Source organism: Athene noctua, chromosome 24, assembly GCF_965140245.1.
Source record: "Athene noctua chromosome 24, bAthNoc1.hap1.1, whole genome shotgun sequence".
Taxonomy (NCBI): Eukaryota; Metazoa; Chordata; class Aves; order Strigiformes; family Strigidae; genus Athene; species Athene noctua.
In genome coordinates this window covers 3,833,467-3,860,515 of record NC_134060.1, presented here as the reverse complement: position 1 = coordinate 3,860,515, position 27,049 = coordinate 3,833,467, and the positions used below count along the sequence as shown (strand labels likewise).

At 38.8% G+C, this 27,049-nt stretch overlaps 1 protein-coding gene across 2 annotated transcripts in view; it reads right to left on the bottom strand.

Annotated features, from left to right (window-relative positions):
• Positions 1–8,792: 8,792 nt before the first annotated feature.
• Positions 8,793–27,049, bottom strand: part of MACO1 (macoilin 1) — a 30,299-nt gene continuing 12,042 nt past the window's right edge. Inside the window, exons 4-11 of one of the 2 annotated variants that reach the window (XM_074926289.1) lie at positions 26,552–26,675; positions 24,169–24,347; positions 23,214–23,712; positions 14,118–14,276; positions 13,742–13,924; positions 12,755–12,875; positions 11,062–11,236; positions 8,793–9,982 (exon numbers count right to left, since the gene is read on the bottom strand). In XM_074926289.1, the coding sequence (XP_074782390.1) occupies positions 9,780–9,982; positions 11,062–11,236; positions 12,755–12,875; positions 13,742–13,924; positions 14,118–14,276; positions 23,214–23,712; positions 24,169–24,347; positions 26,552–26,675 (1,643 nt within the window). In that variant the 3' untranslated portion in view covers positions 8,793–9,779. The remainder of the gene's footprint in view (positions 9,983–11,061; positions 11,237–12,754; positions 12,876–13,741; positions 13,925–14,117; positions 14,277–23,213; positions 23,713–24,168; positions 24,348–26,551; positions 26,676–27,049) is intronic. The other variant, XM_074926290.1, reaches the window with a different exon arrangement.

Below are 27,049 nucleotides of genomic sequence, written 5' to 3'. Positions count from 1 at the left end.
CCACTTCAAGCAACAGGTCTTGCCAAAATTAATTCCGTTGCCATTTAGAGGAGAAAGAAATGAATACTATTTCAAGGCAGAGAAGGAAAAAGGTATTTAGATTCCACTGCACTTTCTAAGGGTACTGGATCTGCTCCTAGAACTGTAATTAGGCAACTTATTAACTGAACTGCCAAACATAAGGCTAAGTAATTTTCAAAGCCTGGGCTTTGAGAAACAGTATTACTGGCAGCCATGCAATCCAAAATCCAATCAAGAAAGACCACAAACTTTCAACAGGCTGAAACTCCATCAGCTGCTTACTGGCTGCAAAAACCAAGGGAGATGAAGAAAGAGGTCCAGCTAAGCAAATTAACTCCTTTAGAATAAGGGATCTGCTTCTCTAAGGAGCCAAGCAATGAGCAGAGAGACATGTACATCTTGGGAGCTGTACTGCATAGAAAGCCCAGCTGGGAGGGAGTAACTTCTACCTATCAAGCAAGCTACCTCAGCTCAGTGATTACTTTGGCTTGTGGGACTCTGCAGCTGTGCTGAGAGCCCCAGGAATTTTAAAGGTCAAAAAAAAAAAAAAAAGCACAAGAGACTCCCCCCTCCCCACCCCAGCATGCCGTTGCTCAGTTGCCAGTGATGATTTTGAATCCCTGTCCAACAGCTCTTTTAAGTGCTATCACAGAACAAAGTTGCTGTTTCACAAGCTCACTAGAGAATCAACCACATCAGATGCACAAGCTGGGAAGAACTCGATGCTATTTCTTACCCTTACCTTTTGTGCTTCCTTGGATCACCATCTACTTAAGGGCAGGACAGGAACACGGCTGGCACAACTGAAATACAAAGAAATTGCAAAACAAACTCAGCTGAGGGCAGAAGGGAATCAATAAGCGTTGGTTAATGTAGCTACTATTAAACATGCAATGCTGAAAAAAGTAAGGAGGAAGCGCTGAGAAAATTCTGTTTAATCTTTCTCCCTCCTATGTCTCCCCATTGTCTCTCCAGGTCAGTTTCTATGGGGCAAGAAGCTGCCTTACCATTTTTCAGCTAAAAACCCCCTTTTTGCAGCAAGTCACAGTGACAGGGCTGAGAGCAGAACCTAGTCTTGCTTAGGGCTTTGCAGAGCTTTGCTTGAACCACCAGGTAACACTTCCTTCTGAGTGGTTTGGTACCTGTGGGATAATTGAACAGGCTCCCTCCTCAGTGAGTAACTCTTGCCTTTGTGTTTGGATACTTGAGGAGCGTTTTGACTTGCTAAGTATTGCTGCCATTTAGAAACACAGCATGAGAACCAGACTGTTAATGCATTACTTCATGCCATAATATGTAGTCAAGCTCATGGTTTCAATTCCTCCATCTTCTCCCCTGTCAGTGCCTAAGTGAGGGTCCTGCTGTTCTCCAACGTGTTACTACATTTCCTTCCTTTTTTCTTTAGCTATGGTAAATCAGAAACAAATTAAAAAGAGAGGGACCAGAAGATATCAGACTCTTTCATTAAAAATATGCATATATTTAAGTTTTCCTTTTATTGTTACTAAAGTTCTGCTGCTGCGGGCAAGATAAGACATAGGAGGAAGCCAAATACTTTACAAAATACCTACCAGAGAAATTCCTACCTGTAAACCATTACATGCACCTTCTGCATTCCTGTATGTCTGAGCCCAGTGAAGTCCCCCTCAGAAATACTGCACATTTTAATAATGTTCTAAACTTTTAAAGCAGCAATAAACACGGAGCAAGCTTTAAAATATTTCCCTGAGAAGACAGGAAACAAAAATCCCATTTTACAGATGGGTAAGCAAGTAGAGAGAAGTTAAATTATTTCCTCTAGGATACATACTTATCACGAGGAAGATGGTACTAAAGTTACAGTGGTCCTGGTATCTTGGCATCATGCAAAATTGGCCGTGACCTTCTCCAGCCCAATATATAAAATAAAGTTTTTGTAGCAAATCGGAGCAGATTAAATGCTTCAAAAGCAAAGCACTAATGGCAAGACTACTGTCTGAGTAGAAATAATTTGTTGCCAGTCAAGCCTTTTTGTTTTAACAAGTGCAGCTCAGTTTGTTTTAAATAGGCTTTAACACAAAGTAGTGGCACAAACACGCAAACCTGCAGTATCGGCAGTCCTGTGGATATGGGTCTCCTGATGAACTATAAATCCTAAGAAGACTTGACCTCTATGCAGAGCTCTTCCTGCAGCAGCTAATGGTCTCCCCTTCCTCTACCCAACGGCCTGTTTTCTCAGAGGTTGTAGGTGCTTGCATACCCTCAGCATTACTGATTTGCTGCCAATTTAAACTGAAATTAGCAAACTGATTTAAAAATTAAACTGAAGGAGACAGACACCCAGCCAGACACTCAGCCATTTACTTCTATTTCCATATGAAGACCAAGAAGAAGAGAGTAGGAAATACACTTTCAAATTTATGTATTAGAACCACAAAATTAAGAGTATTAGGCTTTATCAATCTGCACCTGTAAGGCACAGTTATTGGCCCTCAAATACATATGTTAAAAAGAAATATATGTGGAAAAGATGACCTGTAACGTATAGAGGTTTTTTTTAATGTAGTGACAAAAAACTAAGTGAATGATACTCAGCCAAATTCAGCAAATTCAAACAGGCATCTGGAAAAAAACCATCCTTGTGAAATATTAAAGGGATCATTTCTAGCCGGTGAGCCAGCTGTCCACTGATGGAAGGAGCTTTAAGGTCTCACTTTGCTGCGAGTGGGTTTGGACAGTTGTGCTAATGATATGTAAAAATGCCATTATGAAAGGGCAGGTCCATTTTTATACTCTGCACACACATTGATATACTGACTCCTTGGAGCAGTGGACATGAATCTTTAGATGTAGCAGCAGTTTAAGCCTGAATTGCTAGGTCTTATTCAAGTTGCCAGCTCTGCCAAGGGCTTGAACCTGCTGAAATTCTCACAGCGAGATGAGTTTTGCAAAAAGCTCAGTTTCTGTCTGGGCACTAGAATGTGCACTGAGCTCTCTGCAAACCTGGCCCTGGCAGAGGAGGGGAAGCAAACCAGCATACTCGTGTCTCGCTAGCCAGGTTGTAAAACAGGAACGCTGCTGTGCTTCGTGTTTGATTGATTTCTCTCTCTTCTTCTGCAAGTTCAGGCTCTGAGCACTTCAGGGCAAAAAGCCCCCTCCTTGGCTGTGTACATCTAACACAAGGCACAAAAGCTCTGGGTTCGGTCCAGACTTGTAGTGCTACGTATAGATTACTGATGTAAGGAGTAAAAAAACAGAATTAAAAATAACAAAAATGAAAGGGGAAGGGGGGGGAAAGGGGAAAGCAAATTTATTCCGTGATCCTCCTCAGCTTCTTAAAGGAATAACCTCCCACCCAGCCAGTGTGCTGTACACGCCAGACAACGAGGCACAGCACGGAGTTTCGAGGAGCCAGGGTGGACAATTGCATTTAAATTAGGAAGCCAAAGGAATGAGCTCATGAAGGTCAACGCCACAGCTACAGGCTGTTATAACAGGCCATCTTGCAGCACTGGTGTGGTTTTTTCCCTGCCCTGTGTTAAAATTTGGGATAAAGTGTTAACTTGTGTAAGGTTAAATTTGTAATCTATTTGTAAACATAGAATATTTTTAATGTAGGGCCATTTGATGCTGAGCATCTTTTACTAAAGCTGAACTTCGGTGAGAACTATCCTCAACAGAAATCTAAACCAGCTCTTCCACTTAAATCAAGATACATGCTGTACCCCTTTGCAAATAGAGGAATTTCAGCAACTTGTTTTTAGCCCTAAATAAGGCAGATCGTGGATCATCAACTACACTTTGGTTGAGGACTAAATGTTTTTAGCCAGCATTTCTAAACAATACCTTTCTTTTATGGGAGGTAACAATTCTGCACTTTTGGATAACAAAGACATAATGGCTTGTAGAATATCATGAATAGCTATGGATGTTTGAAAGGTATTTAAGCTGCAATATTGGTGTTCCTGAGGGAAAAGAGTTCCTGGCAAGCTGCAGCTGAAGCGGGCAGACACCCAGTAAAGGCAGTTCAGCAGGGAAGTACCATACACCTAAAGTTTCTTGTATTTTCATCAAACTTCAACCAGCGATCTATACTGCTTTGGTTTCTGCATCAGAAAGGCTTCTGGATATGGAGAATAAAGCAAAGCTTTCTTCCCTTTCTTTGATTCGCTATATAGCCTCACACAGAGAGAATGTTTGCATGTTGATTATACTTTTATCATCACACAAATCCATGTATTTCTGAGCTCTCTGGGTTTCCCAAGATGAATTTCCTATTCTTTCACATAATGGAAAGACTATGAAATAACATTCAGATGTCTGTTTAAAAAGAAATTGAAATTTTTCCAGTATGTTGGTGACTGAGTAATGTTGATGATTTGCTCTCTGAGCAGGGCCAGGCTCACTCCAGGCATCCTGGGCCCTCTCGTGGCTGTTCTGGAGAGGACACAAAGTACTTTCCCTTTCAGTAAGTTCTCACTTTCAGAAAAGTCCAAGATGTGTTCTCTTTGGGCCTTCCAGATCTCAAATATTTTCACTGAAAACTGCTATGAACCACAACATTTAGTTTCGGATCCGAATTAACTTGGGATTTAGGGATATTTTGAATATTATTTTTCTTTTTATTTCAAGCTTATCACCAATAAAAGACTACTTCAATTCTGTTTTTTTCCCATCAAAACAGTTCAATATTTTAAAACTTAAGTTGCTAAGGATGGCATATGAGTCTCTTTACAAACGCAGGGCCCTGCTGCCCTCCAAAGAGCCCCAGGAGCTTTGCAGATAGAAATGCATTCCCATGCACCCTATATAGTCGCTTTGGTTTGCTTTTTGACTAAAAGCAGATGAAGCATAAATCTTCTTATCATAAGAGTTGCTTGCAATTATTCTGTATGGCAGTTAATTCAGAGAGAGTCTACAAAAAACCCCAAACCTAAGCCTATTAAAAGAAAAAAATTACAGATAAACAGATGGTTTTAAGTGACAATACACCTAAAGAGGTTACAAAAAATCGAGACTAACTAAAAAGATCATTGAGAGGCCAAGTAGTTTAGTCAAGGTTAATGAAAGTTAGGATATAGTGGCAAACACATGAGGAAACAGATCAGATTAAGTGAGCAATTATGGAGATAAAGATTGTAAAAAGTTGGTTATTTCAATCTTGTAAGAATCCCTTGGTTTTAGCACCGTCTTAAATTGTCTTTAAAATGCTTGTCATGCATTTTGCATAAGGAATGTTTCAATCAGACTTTGAATGAAAGGGCTTGAAAGCAAAGGATAAGAAAATTCACCTGAAGCTGACACTTGGTTTATGATCAGGGTACTGCATTACAGCTGTGTTTGTTAGGAAAAAGAAATTGTTAAGCTGATGTTTTGGGGCAGGGCAGGAAAAAACTGCGTTTCCCCACAAAAAACTGTACTACTCCTGGAACATTTCCAGAAATGTAAAGAGAGCAGGCTACACTTTCACTAACTGCCACTATTATTTTATTATAATCAAACCATTATTGTTCATACCAGCTAAATTTTGATGGGAAATAATTTCTTGTTAATTATGTAAGACATATAGTTTAAAGATTTTCATTGTAAGCAGTAAAAACCAGTATTTTCTGAACCTGACAACATGCTCTACAACAGCATAATTACCACTCAGAAACATTATAGGTAAATGAGCCACTTACATCTGAACTTGATTGAAATGGATTCTTGCCCTTTTTTCTGCCTATTCTCCTTTATTAGAAATGCTTTAGTCAAATGGTTGTGTATTATTTTAGTGCATCATAGAGGCTGATTCAATTAAGATACTGTGGCATCTCAGATTTCATTTTTATAATCTATTATGTATTAACTTGCTGAAGGTCTATTTCTGACCTTGACTTCCAAATTACAAGAAAAGGAAGTGGCCAGCAGTAAAGAAACACATCTCCCACTGCACACTAATTCCTATGTGAGTGTTTAATAATCATTGAGCTTATGACTAAAGCTTGTAAGGTTAAAAAAAACCAACAACCCAAACCCCAGTAACTTACTGCTGCAGATGATCAAGGTGCTGCACTACCAGATGCTCAGTGCCAGCAGTACACAAAACTGTTTGGACAAGGTCAGGTGCAGACTTTGGCTCTCTTTCCACTCTCAGATGCTAATCTTGGGAACAGTCTTATTTTCAACAGCAGGCACTACTGGTAAAGGAAAAGGGTTAAACTTCTTAATAGAGCGTTTTCTATCAAATGCTATTGGAAGGAGTCTGAGCTTTATTTTGAAGTTTAAAAAACCAAAAATCCGTATGTTGCATACAAATGTCATCAGTAATGTATCTGGAGCAGCAAGCTCCTGGACACAATAACGGCAGGATCAGGAATTGCCAAAAGGAACGTTTCTTTGGGTCTAAGAACTGTCTTAGAGCCAGTTACTCTAGTGTGCAATTCCAGTGTGCTTAAGGCAATTCTGGGGTAAGCCAACAACTTCCAAATCTGATTTAACAATTAAGGAAAAAAAAAAAAAAAAGGAAAAGCAAACCACAAGTTTGTTTTGCTTAAAGGCTTCAGAGGAAATAGCTCCTTTAAGGTAGATGGAAGTTCACCTGCTTTCCTGCACTGAAGTTGGTATCTCCAGCTTCATTTCCAGCTGGCCATAGAGGACATTTCAGTCAAAGCAGCAATTTTTATACTTCCTGGGAGTTATTTGATGAAGCAAGGCTGAGTTCAATACAGCAATTTTAAGCCCTCCCTTCCCCATCACCATGAAATATGCTAAGGAAGGGGAACTAGTTCATCTTAGCATAGTTATAGAATAGATTCTATGAATAAAGGAGCTTTTCATGAAATATTAAAAATAAAATTACATACTGCTTTCCACTCTGCTTAAAGTTTTAGTGAGCATAAACCCCGAGGTGCTCAGAACCATTACAGAGAAGTCCTGCCTTTCCATTACACCTTTTCTTCCTAGACTTAGGCTGGCTGGAAAAAGTTCTGGATATTTCAGTTTTTCTTTGGCCAATCTCTCTAGAGAATTTATCCTGCAGAAATATTTCAAAATTGACTGTAGAAAAAACAATATCCTAGGTGACCCTTCTGCAGTCTTATGTTCTTAAATTCCCCATATATTAATCTTGTAAGTACAATTTATGATGAATCATTAGGATATTTTCCATTTCAGGCATTTAAATATTTAAAGATCCAGGGGTTGGCTGGTATAAGATTTGAGTGCTTACATTACCTCCTTCCACTCATCCTGCATAGCAGACCGCTGCCTGCAAATACTTTCACCTTTCCTAAAGGAACATTTCCATTTGAACCAAGGAGGGTACTAGAGAATGCAACTTCTGCTGCACTGCAACGTGATCTGTTAAAACTGCAAACTTATCTATAATGTATCTTGATTAGGAGATGATTTATGGGTATGTCAGACTGGTGGTTGTTTGAGAAGAGGGAAAAAAAAAAAAGTGTCCTCAGGGAACTGGGAAGTTCTGGCAGTGCTTGCAGCAGAATCACAGGATAGTTGAGGTTGGAGTTTCTTGGTACCTGAAAACTTTTACCTGGAGACCCAACACAGTCAGAGAAGAACATCCATGTCAGGACCAGTAGCCAAAGCAAAGATGTAAAAGACACCTCATTTACCCTGAATACAACTGCAGGATTCCCAGTAAAAAAATTTACAGTGGGAATTGTGGCCGCTAAGAGAATTAAGCAGATATATTGAAAACCAGGGACAAGTTGTTCTTTCTTTTTGTCTAGACAAGGACAATGCTTAAACCTCCAAACCATCCATCTTGGCCTTGCTTTTGCAGTAGGGAGAATGACTGGAAAGGAACAAAGGCTAAACTTACAGACATACTTTGGCAATTCTCAAGAAATTTACTTTTTTTTTTTTTTTTAGAGCCCACAAACAGGGTAACATGCTAACTTTATACATCAAATACAAAAAGCATCTGTTCTCCCTTCTGTTTCACAGAAGTGAAGCTCTGGTGCAAAAAAGAAGACTTACCTGGAATAACAGTGCTCTTTAAACAAAATGTATTCTTTATACCAGGCTAAATCAGGTCAGTTAAAAAGGCAAAAATAAGTATTTTTTTTTATCTGCAAGAAAATGTTTATTCTTTGTAAACCCCACAGAAAAAAAAGAATGCAGCCAAGACCAAGTATTGAATGAAAATTGTGCCAAAGTAGGCAGCAAAATGGGGAAACCTCAACACAAAAAGTCAGTGACAATATTTTATGTTTTGCACAAAGATGAAAAACCTATGACATTTCTGAGTAACACTTTTATGGTGACAATTACACAAGATGATTCAAAAATGCAAATGACAGCAACATGCACACCTGGCTAAAGCTAGAAGTTTTATCCCAAAAGAATATCTGTGATTAAAATGATGAAACTTTAATACTTCTATTGACTTGCGTGTCCTACTTCATGTCTGTTTTTAATGAGGCATACATGCCAATTAACATGAAAACTTTTTAAAAAAAATTTCTTTTTGGAAGAACTTTGTCCTTCCAGAGTCCACTGCATGTTTGTAAAATCACAATGTTGGGTTTGTAATTTTGCTAGTTTCCAATACTATTTTGCTTCCCACCCCTCCAATCCCCACCCTCAGAAAATCTGAAACACTATAGAAGTCGCCACAGTGCAAACACTTTCTATCAATGTATAATATACATTTTAACTTAAACCTTTGTGCAATTTATGAGTTTTCCTTTAAAACTCCTTTAAAAGTCCTTGGCACAACAGCTGAAAAAATATTCAGCTCCATTTTAAATTGTCAAACACAAGGTGATATAAAGTGTAAATCACAGTTGAATAAAATAAAAAAACCCAGAACTGCAGCTTTTATTAGCCAGCTTTACAGTCTCTTGTATACAGTACATTGCACAGTTCCGCCTTCACAATAACGCTTCCTGTAGTAATATTGTGCCTTCCACGATGCAGTATAATCAAGGCAAGTTACAGAACACTGCTGAGTTTATATCAAAATAAACAGAAGATGTAACCTTGGTTTATAATGAACATCCAAATTACCATGTACAATTTGCAGTAGACTCTGTAATGAGCTTGATATATAAGCTAGATGACAGTGAAGGGGGAAAAAATAGTTTAAACTATCAAGTTTCCTCTTGAAATGTCTTTTCCCAAGGCACTGTGAACAAGACTGTTAGCAATTCTCAATGACTAAAAACACCAATGGGAATATAAATATTTCACACAACAACCACCGTCACATCATCATCTATTCTCTTATTCTTTCCCTTAAACAACGCCCCTGAAATTTGTTTGGTCCTTTGAGGGGTAATCAAATTATCTTCCGCAACATCACATATTTGTATTTAATACATCTATCAATCAAAGCTTTGTTAGATTATTTAACCCTTTCGCTGTAAAAACTAAAGGTTTTTCCTCACTATTTCTGAATGAATCTGCAAATTCAACTAGATTATTAAAAAAAAAAAAAAAAAAAGAAAGGGTTCAAAATCAAGCAAAGCCCTGTGTTTTTCAAGAGGAAACCATGCAAGAGTACATAAAAAGGCAAAATTGGCTACTTGAAAACCAAGAATTGTTTTTAATGCATTGGCCAAGGAAAATAAATTGCAAAGTTCTGTGAGGTTTTCTAAAAATTTACAAGAAAAACTGATGGGCAGTTCTAGTCAATCCAGATGTTCTTTTATCCTGTTTTAAATGACAACAAATACAGTCTCACACAATACAATTTCATCTTGACTGCAAGAGACACTCCTGTGTGATGCCTTCAGCATGACAAAATTACTGGGCAAAAAGAAAATTGGCATTCATTTCTTCAAGGGCTGATAAACAGAGGCATTGGGATCAAGTCCAGAAGGGCTGGTCTCCACAAATTTGGAAGAGTAATGTGGGGAAACAGGACTCAGAGTGCTGGTGGCTGCAGTGTATGTTATGCTGGGCATTACTGCCATAACTTCTGCAATCTTCTGTTTTAGGTCCTTGATTTCCTGATCTTTTTGAATGATTTGCCCTGAAAACAGCAAATAACATCACTTAGAACTAGCAGCATGTTCTCACCCTCCACCAGCTGTTCAATGGTAAGAGCTGTTGAAGCGAAACCCCCAGAAGACATTCAGTGCTCTAACGTGATATCAAAGAACAACTCAAGTAACTCCTGGTTTGTCTTAATGACCTACATTTAATTACCTCTAGTTAGCATGTAACACAACTAGACAGAGCGCTTCCAGTAGATTTTGCACTGTTTGGGTAAACAGCTGCACCATACCAAAAGATTTCTTCTATGGCTCAACATTTTTCTGCCCTTTTCTGTTCACGTTTTACAAGCACCTCATAGGAGCACAAGTGTTTGCTGATTAAATGTGTTATTTATTTTCAAAACTGTCCTCATCATTTCTCTAAACCCTCTTTGCGCACACTCACAACATCACTCCAGCAATTTATGAAACTACGTAAAGAGAAACAAAATAAAATTTCTTACTCTAATGAAATTTTCCTGCAACCAAGTAAACCTCTGCAAGGAAACTAAACAGGTACTAAAGCAAAAGGTTATTTAATTTTGCTTCACGGTTTGCACAGCTGAACAGAGGACAGTCTGGGCAGGGTTTTAGCCTGGCTTCATGCTCCCTCTGGTGGCTGCAACACCGGCCCAACACGGACACCAGCATCCCCACTGACCACACCAGCGTGAAGTTTAGGACTGACTGGGTTATTTTTTTTCCCCCCACATTTAGGTTGTATTTACTTCAGGAATAATAAAATATTATTAGGATCCAAGGACAAGGGATTAATAGATGGCAACTAATACTTTATCTTCTAGCTCTTCAAAATAAGTTCTCCAGCTTTAAGGTAATGGTTTATAAAAACACAGAAAATCATCATAAATTAAATGCCATCCTGACATTTATTGTCTCCAGTTCAATAGCTTGGGGAAATAAGGTCAGCTGATCGGCTTAGGCTCACATTCACAAAGCCCTGAAAGCTGACATGCTGAGTGGGGGCTGTATCCCACCCCTGAACAAAAAGGTAGGATGTTCTGTCCTCATGATTTCAGTCACTACTGTGTTGTTGAATTAAACTAGCCCACATTACCTTGGGCAATCTCAAGCTGCCGTTTTGCATCTCCTAACGCAGAGAACAGATCCAGCTTGATTCTTGTCTCTGCACTCAGGCTGTTCTCTAAGTGCTGTGTTTTATCCTGCATGGCTGAAAGTGCTGACATTAACACCTCCGTATCCTTCTCATTTTCCTTGTACTTCCGCAGTTCCTGTAGGAGTAATTAGGACAAATGTTATTCTCATCGACTTTACACATGAGATATACTGAGAAGTCTTTCTCTTCCCCACAGCACACCACTGGGCCTGGTATTAATACTGTAAAATTAAAATGATGGTTAATTAAGGACACTGTAATATTACCTTCAGTAATTATACATGACCATCATACAAGTGATTAAAGCCATATTGTATAACGCATAATTACAGTGCGGTGAGCAAGTACCATTTACTCTGCTTCTCAGCCCTCTATCATCCATATCAAGACCCTCCACCCAGAAATCCTCCTCAGCACTTCCAGGTGCCAGCTAAGCAGCCGCAGAGTCCTCTCAGCCAAGCTGTGGAGTATGAAAACACTTCCCACAAGCAAAATGGCTAGACTGGGGACTGATCTCTTGCTAGACAGTTTAAAGTGATGCTAAATCAGTATTTTAAGCTATTTCAGTTGGCTGATGAGAGGGATTTCTTTATCTCACAATGCTTCCCACACTGAACCTAACTGTGCTGCAAACCCAGAAATTTAGAAAAAAAAAAAAAAAAAGAAAAGGAGGGAGCAAGTATTCTGCACATAAACAGGCACCTTGTGGCTGGGAAGTATGCAATAACATTTTGACTATGAAAAAAAAGAAATACTATACACACATACACAAAAAAAGAGTTCTATTTTTTTAAATTAAGAAATAATAGTACAACAGCAAAAATACTAACACCTGTCCCAAAAAGCTTCTCTAACAGTTTGAAGATGCTGATAAAATGTAAAAGCTTGACTATAGCTGGTTTTAGTTATTTGAAAGCCATGCTCATATTCCGCATGGATAAACCACACTTGTTTTCAAGGGTTTGGTAAACCCAGGAACAACAAGGCTGCACATGTTATTTGGAAATAAGTTCACAATAACACCAGGTGGATTTTGAAGAGTGTCTAAAAAACCACAAGACATTAAAAATACATATTCATGTAAACTGTCAGTTGATAGTCCAAGTACATCTTTAGGAACAGACATTTTAAAGGAATAAGGTCAACTTCAACTCACACATTTGAGCTCTTAAACTCTAACATGCCAGACAATGTGTCTGCTACAAGTCTACCATAATGTACTTTCCATATTCAAGCACTTTCACCAAAAAAAAAATACGTCTGGACAGTGATTAAGACTTCATGGAGTAAGCAATCTTACTTGCTAGCAGTGAAATTTATGATACATACTGGCAACAACCTCCTCCCATTAGACAAACAATGTTGTTGAGGAGATTATATTCTCAGTCTATCCAGACCATTGGCTCAGGAAGAAAATTCTAATAATTTAAACAACTGAATGGTGTGGAGCTGAGACTATTAACCTTTCTCATACCCACGTTCTTTCAAAGCCTGATGCAAGACATGCAAGACAGACATCGGAAGAGCATAATTCTTGACAGTGCTGATTGCCTTTTATGTAGATGCACCAATTTCAGAGGGCTGAAAGCACTCATTGTGATGCTGATCTAAGCCTCCGGTGCTTTCTCATTACCTGAACTTTCATTTCTAGTTCTCGTATCTGATCTTCTTTCAGCTTTATGTCAATTGTTAGCTTCTTGCACTCTGTCTCCAGCTCCCGGATGCGATTTCGTAAAGTTTCAGTACATTCTCCTCTGCAGAAAAAACATTAAGAGAGAAGATGATGAAAAAAGAATGAAGCTATCATTCCTGAACTGTTTATAACATGAAAATTAATATAAATACTGAATGAAAAAAGGAACCTAACTTTGATCTCAGCAAGAGAATTTCCCTTATGGTAACAATGCAAAAAGCTGCAAAAAGTTATTCAGTGTTATGTCTCAAGTGTTAGAAATTTGGAATATTTATAAAATATGAAGAACAGAAAAGCAGAAATTATTTTTTAAAAGATATTTAGAGCACTGCACATTAAAGTCATCCACACTTGTGCCATGCTTTCATCTTGAAAAACTTCCCATCTATACACCTCTGTTACTACTGAACCACCACCGTGCTGAGCACTGGCTAGAGCAGAAAACTTCCAAGATGTGAGATCAAGACAGTATTTTAGCCAACGTCACTGCATGAATCCTCGATTCACAGTCCCCACATGAAAGGGGATGTTCCATTTTTTAAAGCAGACTGACCCATGCAGGGTACAACATCTCTCTGTCAGTACAGTCAAGGTACAGCAGATAATTTAGAGCATATTCACCCTTTACACCCTGTGAATGTGATGTACATGAGTATTGAGACTCAGCTGCACGGAAAGAAATCTCCCCGTCCTCTCACTGCCTTAACACAAATAAATACAAATAAATTGTATTTACATTATACAAATAAAGCTCTTAATACAGATAAAGCTCTTTTGTAAAAAAAAAAAAAAAAAAAAGACTACTCCTTCACGTACAGAAGAGTGAAAAATGCATCCCCAAATCCCCCCTGAACACATTTCAGTAGCAACAGCTACATTTCGGTAATTTTCTGGAGCTGAACTTGCTTCTGGGGTAGAATGAAGTACCTTGTAGCAGCAGCAAATGCGACAGCACGTGCAGCAGTTGCTTCTTCCAACTTCTTTCTTTTCTTTTCTTCCATTAATTGTTTTTCTACAAAGGCTCGTGCCTCCTGCTCTGCCTTTAGCTTCTTCTCCAACTGGCTGATCATTTGTTTATCTTTTTGTTTCATCTGTACAGCATTGTGTAATCTGGAAGGTAACAGGTATGGGGTTTAACGTACGATTTTACTTAGTAAAAATAACCTGCTGTCAACGGTCCCAAATGAGTCTTGTTGGATTTACAGACAAGTGCTTCAAACTTTGTAGTCTTAAGGTAACACTTCCCCTTTACCAGACTACAGTCATCAGCAACTAATGTACACAGCTGTGTAGAAGCACATACTTGTTCTGAAGCAGTTCGTTTTCTTGCCGGAGCTGTCCGATTTCAGATCGAATTCCCCGCTCTGTGTTAGTCAGAGAACTGATCTGACTACGCAGCTCCTGCTCGATCTGCCTGCTCGCTTGCAGGTCAGCCTTTAACTTTTTAATATCTTGTTCCAACCTAAGAAAGACAATTTTAAAAGACAATTTCAACTTTATTTCCCAGTTATCCAAAGGGTTCAAGCACGTTATATAAAAATAAGCAGAATAAACATTGTACCATCTGCCAACCCCCCAAACCCTTCATACTTAAAATAATCAACCCTCAGAAATTATGTCTATCCTTGCTAATTAATGTTTTATATAACTATACATATATACCTGTATGTATAGCTATACACACACACTTCATAACCTCCCACAGGAATTTTGTTTTCCTCCACACGCTGCAGAGTTGTAAAACAAATCCTATGGAATTATATTTTTCTCCTTCTAGCAGAAGTGAAACGGGTAAGTCTCAGAAGTTGTAAATAAGGACAGTTGCACATATGAACAAATTTTACTTTTCTCAACAAATTACGAGTTTCATTTGTTAGTTATAGCTGAGCTATGGAACATACTGCTGAATTCTCACCTAAACTTTTTTTCTCCCCCCTTTGAAGAACATGTCGCGCATGTTGAATAAAGAGTACGTGTTAAGTCATCCACAGTTCAGGAGTCAGTAAATTTAGTTTTAATTGCTCCTGAACAGAGACCATCTGCTATATGCTTAACTGTAGCTTTTAAAAGTTCTTGAAGACTCATGCAAGCTTATTAATTAAAATATTTTCAACCAAAATTGGTTAAATAAAGCGCATTTCTAAAGAGAGGCACCCAGCTAACTTTACTTTTCCCCCCACATTTTCAAAATAAGGTTACTGAGTCTTAGAATGAAAAGGCATCACAGGTGAAGAGTCAACCATCTTCTGAGCACTGTTACATAGTTAAAGCTAATACGCCTCTCAGTCATTCACACCTAATCCTAATTTGCTCCATCAGTTATTGATTTAGAAGTTTTTAAATGTTCATTAAAAAAAAGATAAAGATGTTTTTATTTCCTGAAGTTCCATACAGAATTAGTGGTAGCTGAACATTAAGACTTGGGAAAAAGAGTCACAAAAGCCCAAATGAGCTGCCCTTCTTGACATTCACTAGCGCAGACGAACGCTAAGAGCTCTTTGTCCTCATAATGAAAACACTTAGCTCTTTGGGGCTTCAGTGCAGGAAAATCTCAACCTAAAATGCTAATGAGAGATGTAACAATATGAGGCATAAGAACATCCTGTGTGAACGAATCAATAGGTTAAATGCGGACTCATCAAACTTATGGAAATTCATAAAAATACATCTGTAATAGGCTGAAACTGCACTGAAGAGGTCCACTGGGTAAATTAACAGCAAGAAGCAGCCTATAAAGGAGCATGGTCTATAATACACTTATATAACTTAAATGCTCAGATCCCACTTTCTACAGCTCTACTAAGCTGTCTTTCCAGCTACACCTGAACTTCTGGCAAGAAGAATTCCTTTTAATACAGTATAAACTGTTGTCAAACGTACCTTTAAAAAGAAAAAAAACCAACTTAATAGGCAAATAGTAATAATACAAAACAAATACACATTTCATATTGAAGACTACACATCATTTCAACACCTTGTACTCTGTTGTAGGAGGAAAAGAATTTGCAAACCTAACCAAATATTCACTCAACCACAGCACACAAACCAAAAATGGAAAACTCATCAGCAGGCATTACTAGGTGTGTGTTTTCACCGTGTTCAGTACGTGAAGTGATAGAGCTGGACAGTCGCTGGGCAATGACATAGCAGTTCAATTTAATCTTCTGATAAACAGTAACCAAGTGTTTTAGAAAGAGCAAACATTAACTGAAGGGAGTAAGATGCTGTAGGAAGCGATAACAGACTGGTTTTTGCCAACAGCTGACTGGTTTTAATACAGGTCTTCATAAATAAGTGAAAAAATGGTGGGTAGGACAATGTAAAGGAATGCACATAAACCACACACACTTTACGTCGGCAAGTATCTCTAAATAATTTCCACATACATGTCTAGAATAAAGTGATAACCATGAAAGTAAGACAGCTGTTAATAGCCTCTTCCTTATAACTAACACTATGTCAAACTTGCTCAAATAAGATACACCAGGATTTATTTTGGGTATTTAGTATTCCAGGAAAAGAAGCACTGATCAGGTAAAGCTCAAATAAATCAGAGGTGCTGGCACAGGACAAGCTGAATTTGTATTTTTGGCAACAGAGCACTGACACTAGTTCAAACTTCTTAAGCCATCTGGTTCATGGCATTCCTGCCGGTTTCAGTATGGACTCTGTACTTGCAGTGCTCATGGGGCTGGTCCAGACTGTGCTGTAAAGAAAGATGAAACCTGTGTGATCAGTAGAATGCACACAAACGTGAGCAGAAAGGATGTCTACTTCCCAAACCAGGAGGAATTACGAGAGGTCGCAAGCCACAGCCTTCCTTTTTTACTCAGCGTAGGTGAGCCAGAGCTGTCTACATTAAATGTGTGAGAATCGGGATCGGGAAGTGTCGTACACACATGATACATCATTCAAATCCTGCCTCAACACAGAGCCAAAGCCTCATGGATGTCCTTTCCACCTTAGCTTTCCAAGCATGCTCCAAGTGTTAAATATTCATCCTTTGAGTCTGAAGGATCACAAGGGACTCGGGATAACTTTTATGGAAAATGAGACTGACCTGCCCTTCATTACAACCTTCACTGTAAATCCCAAAGGAGACAGGACTAAACTCAACAAGAACCGATCAAACTCCAGGTGCTTCTGTTGTTTATGAAAAACCAGTAGCCACACCACTAAACCACATGCAGGCAGACCACATACCAACAGAATATTACAGCCTATGAGCAGCTGGTGCTGCTCGCCTGCAACTCTTCCTTCACTGAATGCTGCAGAGAGGAGTTTCTTTTTCTTAAAAACTAGCAGGTGTAAAGTGGGAATTATACACCTTGTGTGTTCATTCAAACACAAAGACGCCTTGATTTACCAGCCACTACAAATGACCTCACAGTAAGCTCAGGAGTAAGAGAGTGGCAACTTCACCAGTTCGACTTACTGGAATCCTTTGATTAGAGCACTTCTACACATCTGATTTTTTCAGACCACCATACAGTTAAAAGCTTTTGTTCTGTTGTGAAACAATCACTTCTATCAGTACAGATGACCTTAAACAGTCAAAAGACAGAATAACATATGTAAAACATGATCAATCTCCATACAGCAAGTGATCAACTATTGTAGTGCAATCCCAAAGGGGCAGAAGAGAATTAACACTGACAAAACTAATCTCTTCCAAGTCAATGGCAGACAAAACCATTAGAAATTTATCTGTCGATGGGCTTGTTTAGAAATAAGTTTTAAAGTAAATTTTTACCAATTTTAATTATTCCTTTTCATTATGCCGTGATTTTTGCTATAGCTTTAAATAGGAGAGCAGATGTTTTCTGCAATTTATAGAGCAAATAAATGCTCCTTACTATCTAAAATGAGTTAGGAAGCTAATAATCCATCATAATGCAGGGACCAAATGTTTCCTATATGGTTTATGGTTTCTCTCCCAGACCTGCTGTAATTAGCTAGAGATACAATTTAATTTAAAAAAAACAAAAAACAAAAAACAAAAAACCAAAACCACAAAACAACCACATGAAGTTCGTTTCCCCTCAAAACCACATGTACTCCTTGCATTCTCTGGTGTGCAACCATGTTCTTATCCATCTTATGAAGTCCAGTCAAGCATTTTCAGCCTAAAAATTTCCTCCTGTGGAACAGTAAGTCAAAGCTCTTCTCCGTATATAGACAGAGACGTCATCCATCATTTTCAGAGAAATACAAGGAGATTAAAAACACCCTTTCTGTTGCCCCCTTTCTAAAATGAAAGCACATCATCAAGGTAAACCAATACAATGTCATAAAGCTTCACTGCTACAAGCACAGACTAGCGCGTGGAGTCTTCCCTCCTCCCCTCCGTAATAGTCTGCACTACTGTTACAATGATAAATGACCCAATAAGACAGCTTTTTTTTTTTCTTTTTTTATTATTATTCTTTCTACCATTTCATTTTCTGCTTAAGTCTCTTATTTCCAGGCTTATTGGAAAAGTTATTTACAATGGGCGGGTGAAGAAAACCTGACTTCTAGAAGATACTTTTCTCTATTGCTGCACAAACTACAAGTCATTTTGACACACAACTATTTTTAAAATGAGGGTTTATAGTTGCAGATTATCACATTGTGCTGTTTATACATCCAAGGCCAATTTCTTTCGGTTTGTCATTACGATAAATGCAGATTTACCCATTTTCTTTTCTCAACACTATCACATATCATTTCTGATCTCGCTGACGAAGAGGATTAATCAGTAATCACCTCCAAGATTCAGTATTTTTCCAAATGCTTCAGGGAAGATTGATGGATCAACTTAAAGACAACTCAATTCAGCTTACTCCTCCTAAGTATCAGTAACTGGTGAATAATATACCCTCGTGCCTTAGTTTATTCAGTTAATGCAATTCCATAATCACATGGCAACTGCACACAAATTAAACACAATTTATATAAAAATTAAAGTTTTAAAAGAGCCAGAAGGCACTCGGATTCTTTTTTAAGAGACACTTTTTTTTTTCCTTTCTTCTGTTCAAGCCCAATCTGTTGGCATAAGCACCCACTGCAGTGCACCTCCTTCTTTGAAGTAGTCAATGTGATCCCACAGCATTGAGGTTCTCCTGCTGTAACTAATATGCTGTTACTAACAGTTCCTCAGAGCATTTTTCATTACCAGAAAGACAGTAATCCACAGAGAGAAAGCCGAGTTACTTTTTTTTTTTTTCCTACACAGCATTGATCCAAGTAGCTGGCATTTCAAAAGGTTATTCTGTTTCTGAACAGCCCAAGCACTATGTTGACAGTGGCTTGAAAATGGTCTGCTAGAAGGATCGTCTCCCGGATTTCTAATTTAAATTCCCAATTCTTTTGCTTTTCTATTCGATGCTTTCCATCACTCCCATCATATTGCATGAAACATTGACAATCTCCCCCACTGCAGCTGACAGCAGAAAGCCTTCTGGTATACTAATGCCATTTCAGGCAGGGGGGATAAGGAAGAAGCAGCAAGCACTTTTAGGACATGAATGGTGCCATAGTAGATGGAATAGAATCAAATATCATAGAATCATAGAATCAAATGGACAGAAATTTACATTAAAACCTTCAAGGCCGTCTCTGCAGGTAATATAAAATTTTAGAAAAGTAAAATAAGATGCGGTAGACCAGCCCTTGCTTCACAAATATTCTTAGTCCAATTGCCAGAAGATATCATCGTTATCTCTGAGAATAATTAGTACATAAGACAGCTTGTTTCAACACCTCATGTGCCAAAGGCAAGACCTCTACGGATACAAACAATTTTGCCAAGCTGCACTGCCAGTTTTTTGTGTGTGTTTTTTGGTGGGGTTTTTTTTGGTTGAGGTTTGTTGGTTTTTTTTAGGGGCGGAAATAGCTAGAGGCAGGACATGATTATTACTGTGTAATATGCAACACCCCCCCCCCCCAAAAAAAAAAAAAAAAGTCTGCAGCAATTACAGCTTGGACTTTTTCCATACATCAAGCCCCTAAAACATGAACAAAACCTCCTGCACCTCAGAAGTGACAGTGAAATAGTTACAAGAAGTTAACTTGCTCTGTACCTACTGACAAACAATATTAGGTGTAAAGGGATACCACATTTATCCCTCCATCAGATAACAAATGTACCTCCCCCTCCACTGGCCCAATTACCATGGTGTTGGGAAATGAGCAGCTCAGATCAGAGATTCAATTATGAAGTGCCTGACAAACAAACAGCAGATTTCAGTATCCATCAGAAGTAGATACTCAGATGATGGTCCCAGGGCTGGAGCCCCCCCCTGTGAGGACAGGCTGAGAGAGTTGGGGAGTTCAGCTGGAGAAGAGAAGCTCCGGGGAGACCTTAGAGACCTCCCAGGGCTGAAAGGGGCTGCAGGAAAGGGGGGAGGGACTCTGGATCAGGGGGTGTAGGGATGAGAGTTAATGGTTTTATACTGAAAGAGGGGAGATTTAGATTAGATAAAGGAAGAAATTCTTCCCTGTGAGGGGGGTGAGGGCCCTGGCACAGGCTGCCCAGAGACGCTGTGGCTGCCCCCTCCCTGGAAGGGTTCAAGGCCAGGTTGGACGGGGCTTTGGGCAACCTGGGCTAGTGGAAGGTGGCTCTGCCCGGGGCAGGGGGATTGGGATTAGAGGGGCTTTAAGGTCCCTCCCAACCCAAACCATTTCATGAGTATAATTAATTTCAATTACAGAAACAAAAAACCCTAAGAGATTACTTTCAGGGCTGATCAGCAGGGATGGAGCCTCCTGAAGCCCTCTGCTCTAGCTCTCAGGATGACAATAATATAACCTAGAGATGGGGATCGGTACCTTCCTCTCCAGAAAACCAAACACACATGCACTAACTAGTTACCAGACAGAACAAAAACTTACTGTTTCAAGTAAGAGCAACGTTGTATATGTAAAATAGAAACTTAAATTGATTAAGAGTACCCTTTCAGATATAAATGTCACACCAAGTATTTAAGACAAAAAGTTAACAAGCATGCAAGACTTTTGTTCTCAGAAAACCCCAATCTTCCCTGTCTTGGATAACCCCTTTTAATCCTGAGTCCCTAGCAGGCATAAGGCATACTTTACATTTAATGCTGGTTAGTCAGCTCAAGGAAATAATTTGTGAACACAAAAGGAAAGCAGCTTGGTTCTGACATCCTGCTGCGAGTCTGCTGGACAAGAAGTTATAAAAAGCATCTTTATTTGGAAGCCTAGCAGTTCTGATCTGGAAGTCGGACACAAATGCAGGACTTTACACAGCCCTTTTCAGGGTACAGCATTGATGTAGACTAAAAGTTTAAGAACAGGAATGAGTAATACTGCTGGAAGTGGAAAAGATGATGAACAAATGCCTTACACTCCAGGGAGAGGATAACTGACAAGTTAAAAAAAAAAAACACATGGATTTTTAAATTTAAGTGCATTCTATCCCATCCAATTTGTGAGGTAAGTTTATGCTTCCATTGGTGTAGGAGTTACATACTCAACCTGAATAGAAACAAGATTTCATGAATGATTTCAGTCATCTACATTCGTAAGAAACTGAGCAACAACACACAGGACGTTGGTGTTTTAAGTGCTCCTGGCTTGCCTGCATGGGGAAATCAGTGTACAATAAGCAGCTACATGAAGCACAACAGCCACATCACACCCACACATCGCACAGAAACACTCGACAAACAAGAGACTGAAGGAGCTTAATTCACATTCAGGGCAGAGGAAGGCTACATTGCACAAAGGCACTTTCAGAGCACACTAATCGTGTGCGCCGTCCCTAGCCAGTGAATTAGAGGAGCCAGAATTCTGTAAGGGCCCAGTCTGGGTTATTGTATGCTCACTTCTGCATTAGAAAGCCCACACTGGACAATTACAACAACCACCTGGTCACTGCACACACACACACAAAGCCCATAAAAATTTCAATGTGTAATTTAAAACATACAAGGTTTAAAACTCATTTCTTGTCACAGCTACATGGGACAAAATTCTTAGTCTGGCAGGTCATTCTATAAAGCACTTTTCTCAAGACTTATGCATATTCTGAACTGCAGCAAAGCTGAGCTGACTTGTTCTCGTCTTCAGTGAGCAAATAAGCCATATAAAGAGTGTAGAGATGCCCATCTGAAACTGGCAACGTACAAAACCAGCAGGTCCTGTACATGTTTATTTAGATGCAGCTTTGCTGAAGACGGAGCCATCTGCATCCCATTCATCTTGGCTGAATTCGATTCACAGATTAGATAGATTAGCTGGTTTCTTACTTGCTTCACACAGGTTCTCTACAGACATTAGGTATCAATTAGTTTGGATATTTAATTGGAAGAGTGATTAGAGGAGAAAATATTATTTCCATTGAAGTAACTGTAGTCACATAGCACAAATCCTCACAGACCAGAGTCAAAAGTCCAATTATCAAAAGGTACCTGCAGGGAAAGCGAATCTGCCAATTAAGTTGGCCAACAAGGATTTGTTGGCCAAAGAGTGTTCAGCACATGAGAAAAGAAAAAAAGAGACACATATGTCAGGAATGGTATGAAAGTGCATAATCGTGCAACAGTTTTGTTCTAGATGTATCTCTATCCCCATTCCAAACAGTTACATACAACTTCTAAGTACTTGTTCTGGTAGCATACAACACCGTATGTCTCATGACTTTATGCTGTAAGTACTTAGCTGCATTTCATAAATACATCTTTCTTTAAACTCCAGATAAGCATATGTAAAGATGTGACCTCTTCAATCTTTATAGCTTACAAGGTAGCTGAATTAAATCCCTGTGACCTGTACTTAAACCAATAAGGCAACGGGTGTGCAAGCAAGAATCTGAACTTATCACTTCAAGGAGTTACACAGTAGCTGAAACTTTGCACCTATACTTGGGAGTTGAAGATCAAAACAAAAGCCAAACATTTCAAGGGGGAAAAAAACACCCAAACAACCAAAAAAACCCACAGAACAAAAAAAACAGACAAAACACCTGTTCAGGCACTACCAAATCCCACTGAATTCCCCGGAGATGTAAAAGTCACCCCATGGAAGATTTGTCCAGAACACACCCACTGAGCTCTGTAATAGTGATTCTCCACATTTCTCTCATGCCTTCCATCAAATGATTGTCAAAGCTATTTATTATGCCTCACAACACCCCTGTGAGGTAGGTGACTATCATATACTGAGGTAGAAAGGAAGCAATTTGCTGCAGGCTGTGTAGCAAACCAGAGGCAAAAATCAGGAACAGAACCCAGAAGTCCCAGTTCCTAGTTACCTTATCCTATTACCAGACAATTAGGTCTTCTTTATGTAATCATAAATTACATTTTCCTGAGAAAAAGAAAAAGATCTGATGTACTGGAACAAAAGAAGGATAAGCCAGGCTGTTACACAATGCTCAGATCAAACTTACCTTACCAGTGCATCTGGTTTGCTCAGCTGGTTATTAGGAATACAATTTTCCATTAAGTCCTTATGTGTGCTTGGGCTCTTGCTAGCACATTTCTGTTTTTTCTCATTTTTAGTAGATGAGGAAGGGATGCTCCCATTAGTTGCACTGTGACTGCGAGGTGAGGAGTTCACAACTCCGCTGACATTTTTGTAATTTTTGGACGAGGCAGTGCATGAGTCCTCTTTTAAGAGGTTTTCTGTACTTCCTACAAGATCATTATTTAATCTTTTACTATTGATATGGTTTTCCATATATTCAATTTCTTGTATTTTAGAGTCTACAGGTTGCAAAATATTGTTATTTATTCCAAGGTTGTGTTTCTTAGCATCCTTGTCCTTTTCTTTCCCTTTTTCTCTATATTCTAGCTCTGGCAACGTTGCAGATAATTTTTTATTGGCTGGAATGCCTCCGTTGTGCTGCAAAAGTATTGAGGAATCCATATCAGATAATCCTTTGGCTGCTGCAATACCAAAAAAAAAAAATACTTAGTTCATTAAATCAATCAATACTGTGACATACAAAGAAAAAATCATTAAGTACACATCAATCATTTCTGCAGAAAACAATCATTATTAGAGTCTATCTAGAAAAGAAAATCAGAAGCCATGTGATATTTTAAGACTTTTTTTCGCATTACAGGCAGGAAACAGTAACCAAGGGATTTAATAATAAATACTAGTGCTTCACAGAACACTGACTGACTAGATTGATGCAGTTGCTAATAAAGAACTAAACAGAGAGGACATAATTCATTTCTACTGTCATACTAACCACTGCCAAAATAATTTTATTTCTGGGTCCTATGTTTCTAAGTTCACTGTACTTTCATCAAAACAACATGAACTAAAGCAGCTCTTCCTCAGCAGGCTTTTTCTTTTTTAAATAGCAAACACATATAGTAATAAGTATAACTTGCCTTCCTCTGCCTCCCTCTCTTGCCTTTGTAGCATCTGCTGTTCTGGGGGAAGAGCTTGCTGGAGAAGCTGCATGTAGAACTCATTCTCTTTCTGTACTTCCTTTTGTTTTCTTAAACGCATTTTGTAGCTGACGTAACTTTTAAAGCCAAAGCCCAAAGTCACAACAGGGTAGCCAATACTAAGAAAAAAAGCAATGTTATTATTCAAAATGTAGCCATAATAGCAAATTAAGAACTTGTAATAAATTACATAGCTGTGAATACATCTGGATTACAACTTTTCACAGAAAATTATACATAATTTTTTTTTTTGCTGCACTACAATAAAGCTACAATTCAAAAACACAGGCACCTCTTTATCAAGACAAAATTACAGTTCATTACAGACAGCAATTAACACTATCATAGATTAAAGGATTACGACAATGCAATTACACTATGCATAGCAAAGACAGCTTTTAGACAAGCACCAGACTAGGAATTATGCATCTTTTAGGGAGATAAGAGCCAAGTACAGCAGAAGTTCCCAGGTTTTGTTCCTACAGGGCCATGTAATACGTAAAGACATTAATCTGGGAGATGTGTTAACAAACATTCATCCAGAACAGTGAAAGCAGAAACTGATCCTTAGCCTCATCCTTTTTGCACTCAGAAACTAAGAGCAGATCCCTTTTCCACTACTCTTTAAAGCTGAGACAAAACAACAGTTCTCCAAAATGCCGCCACTGCCACCGGCCCTGTGATACCTCCTCACTGCAGCACAGGCTGGAGAAGACCTGGAGAACACAAGAGCTGGAGAAGCTGCTGGAACACAGAGCTTTGGGCCCAAGTGCCATCCCCCGCCCTGGTACAGCTCCAAGTGACCCTGGAGGTGAAGCCTCAGGAACCACCTGCCTCTGCTGAGGACGGCCACAACTGAGACATCTCTTGTGGGCAACAAACTGCCCTTGGAAATCCTTGTTTAGGAGGCTGACCGTGAAGCTGTAAGCAAAAAATATCTGATTCCCAAACTTAGTTCTTCCACTTATCTTACTGACAGATAAGATATGAAGAATTTCACTTCCAGCCAGACTCCGCAGTTCCATTTGTTGACGGGGGTGACAGAAGCGTAACACAACTTCAGAATTATTTTTTTTGCGTATCAGTTTCATCACGCAGAATTATTAGCTTGTGTGCTTATTAGCTTGTGACAACCGCACCGAAACAGAATGCTAACAAATCATGCTAGTGTATTTATTAACAAGGATACTCGATCAATCAGCAAACGTCTCTGTATAAAAATAAATGTATCTTTGACAAGTACTTTAACAAAGCGCAGTGAAGTTGCATTTTAAACACTGAAGGTATCCGCGATCGGGGGAAAACTCAGATGCAGATGACTATTAACCATTAAAATCTGCTCATTCTTTGCTCAGTAATAGCACTGTGAAAATTGCATTTCTAAGTCAGCTGCCAGAATGCAAGAACCATTTGCATATGCATCTGACATTATCTCTGCCAATGGTTCTTTTGTAACGCTGTGTAAAGCCAGCTGTAGCTACAGTTCTAAAACTCTGATGACAAGCCAAAATGTTTGCATCCAATTCAGCAGCAGAAAGACCTTTCTTCACAGCTCCTAAAGTGCTTTTGGAACCTATTATAGAATTTAATTAGTGTTTAAGGGATTTATTGCACAATGTAGACAATATAAATTAAAATGACAGATGTCTAATTTATTGGAGACTGTATCACAAGGAACTGGACCAAATGACTCCAGGAAAAACAGGACATATTTTAAGTGTAGCCCAATCAATGCATGCTACACTAAAAACTTGCAGAATAAAAGCACATTTCTTCCAGATATGGATACTCTGCAGTTAAGGCTTTTGCCTGAAGTCACTCTTATCACTTCCAATGAAGTGGTGTAGTAAGTGTTTGGGTTTTATGTTCTGTCATGATTTTCAACCTGAGGCTTATTCCCTTCCTCTGCTGATCTACGAAATCAGACGCTCATGAGAACCCTTCTTGTTGGAGGGGAAAAAGAGGAGCACTTTGATACAGAAAAAGAAGAAAATTTTCATAACTGGATACATAAGTTATTGGTAAAAGTAGCTAAAAAACAGTTTCACTGTCTATTCGCTACGTAAATACACTATTTGTAAACAAGAACTTTCAAGAATGCTAGGAATAGCCATGCTACAAATTCCCTGCAGCTCACAAGCACTCTATCTTCAGAAAGGTTGCACCTGGTTAACACTTAGCATACATTTCTCCTGGAATATTTAATGACAGATGTGCAAGGGGAGAACCGAACAGTCAAACCCTGAACCAAAATAAGAAGCCTTGAATATTAATTTCCCTCGTGAAACAAAGGTTAATAAGAAAAGGAGAATAAAACACTTACCAGTGTGCTGCAAATGGACGACAAAGGTCTACATGGAAGTTTTTTAAATCTTTAAATCTAATGGCTGCTTCAATATAAACAAAGAGTATCCACAGTGATACTGTTGGTAAGCACACACCCCTCTCTATTAAGAGAAGAAGAAACACCTTAGTAATATATTACAAGCAGCAATTACTTTCTTTTTAAAACATTCCAAAAGTCAAGGGAAATTTTCAGACATACAGGAAATTGTAAGAGGGTTTTTTCAGATTAAAGTATCTAGGATGTCTTTATTTTACACCAATTGTAACTTTTGTCTTCTTATCGTGCTTTATTACTTTTATAATGCATCAGTGAAAAATAACAGATGCGCAGCTAATGAAATAGCTTGGCATAAAACCCTATACAGAGAAGGAACACAAATGGAAGAAACTGCAGAAGATGAGGTAATGTTACAGCTTATGATCTTTGAGTCAGAAGTGGTAAGCTTGGACTACTTTTTCACTCCAAGTTAGGTAT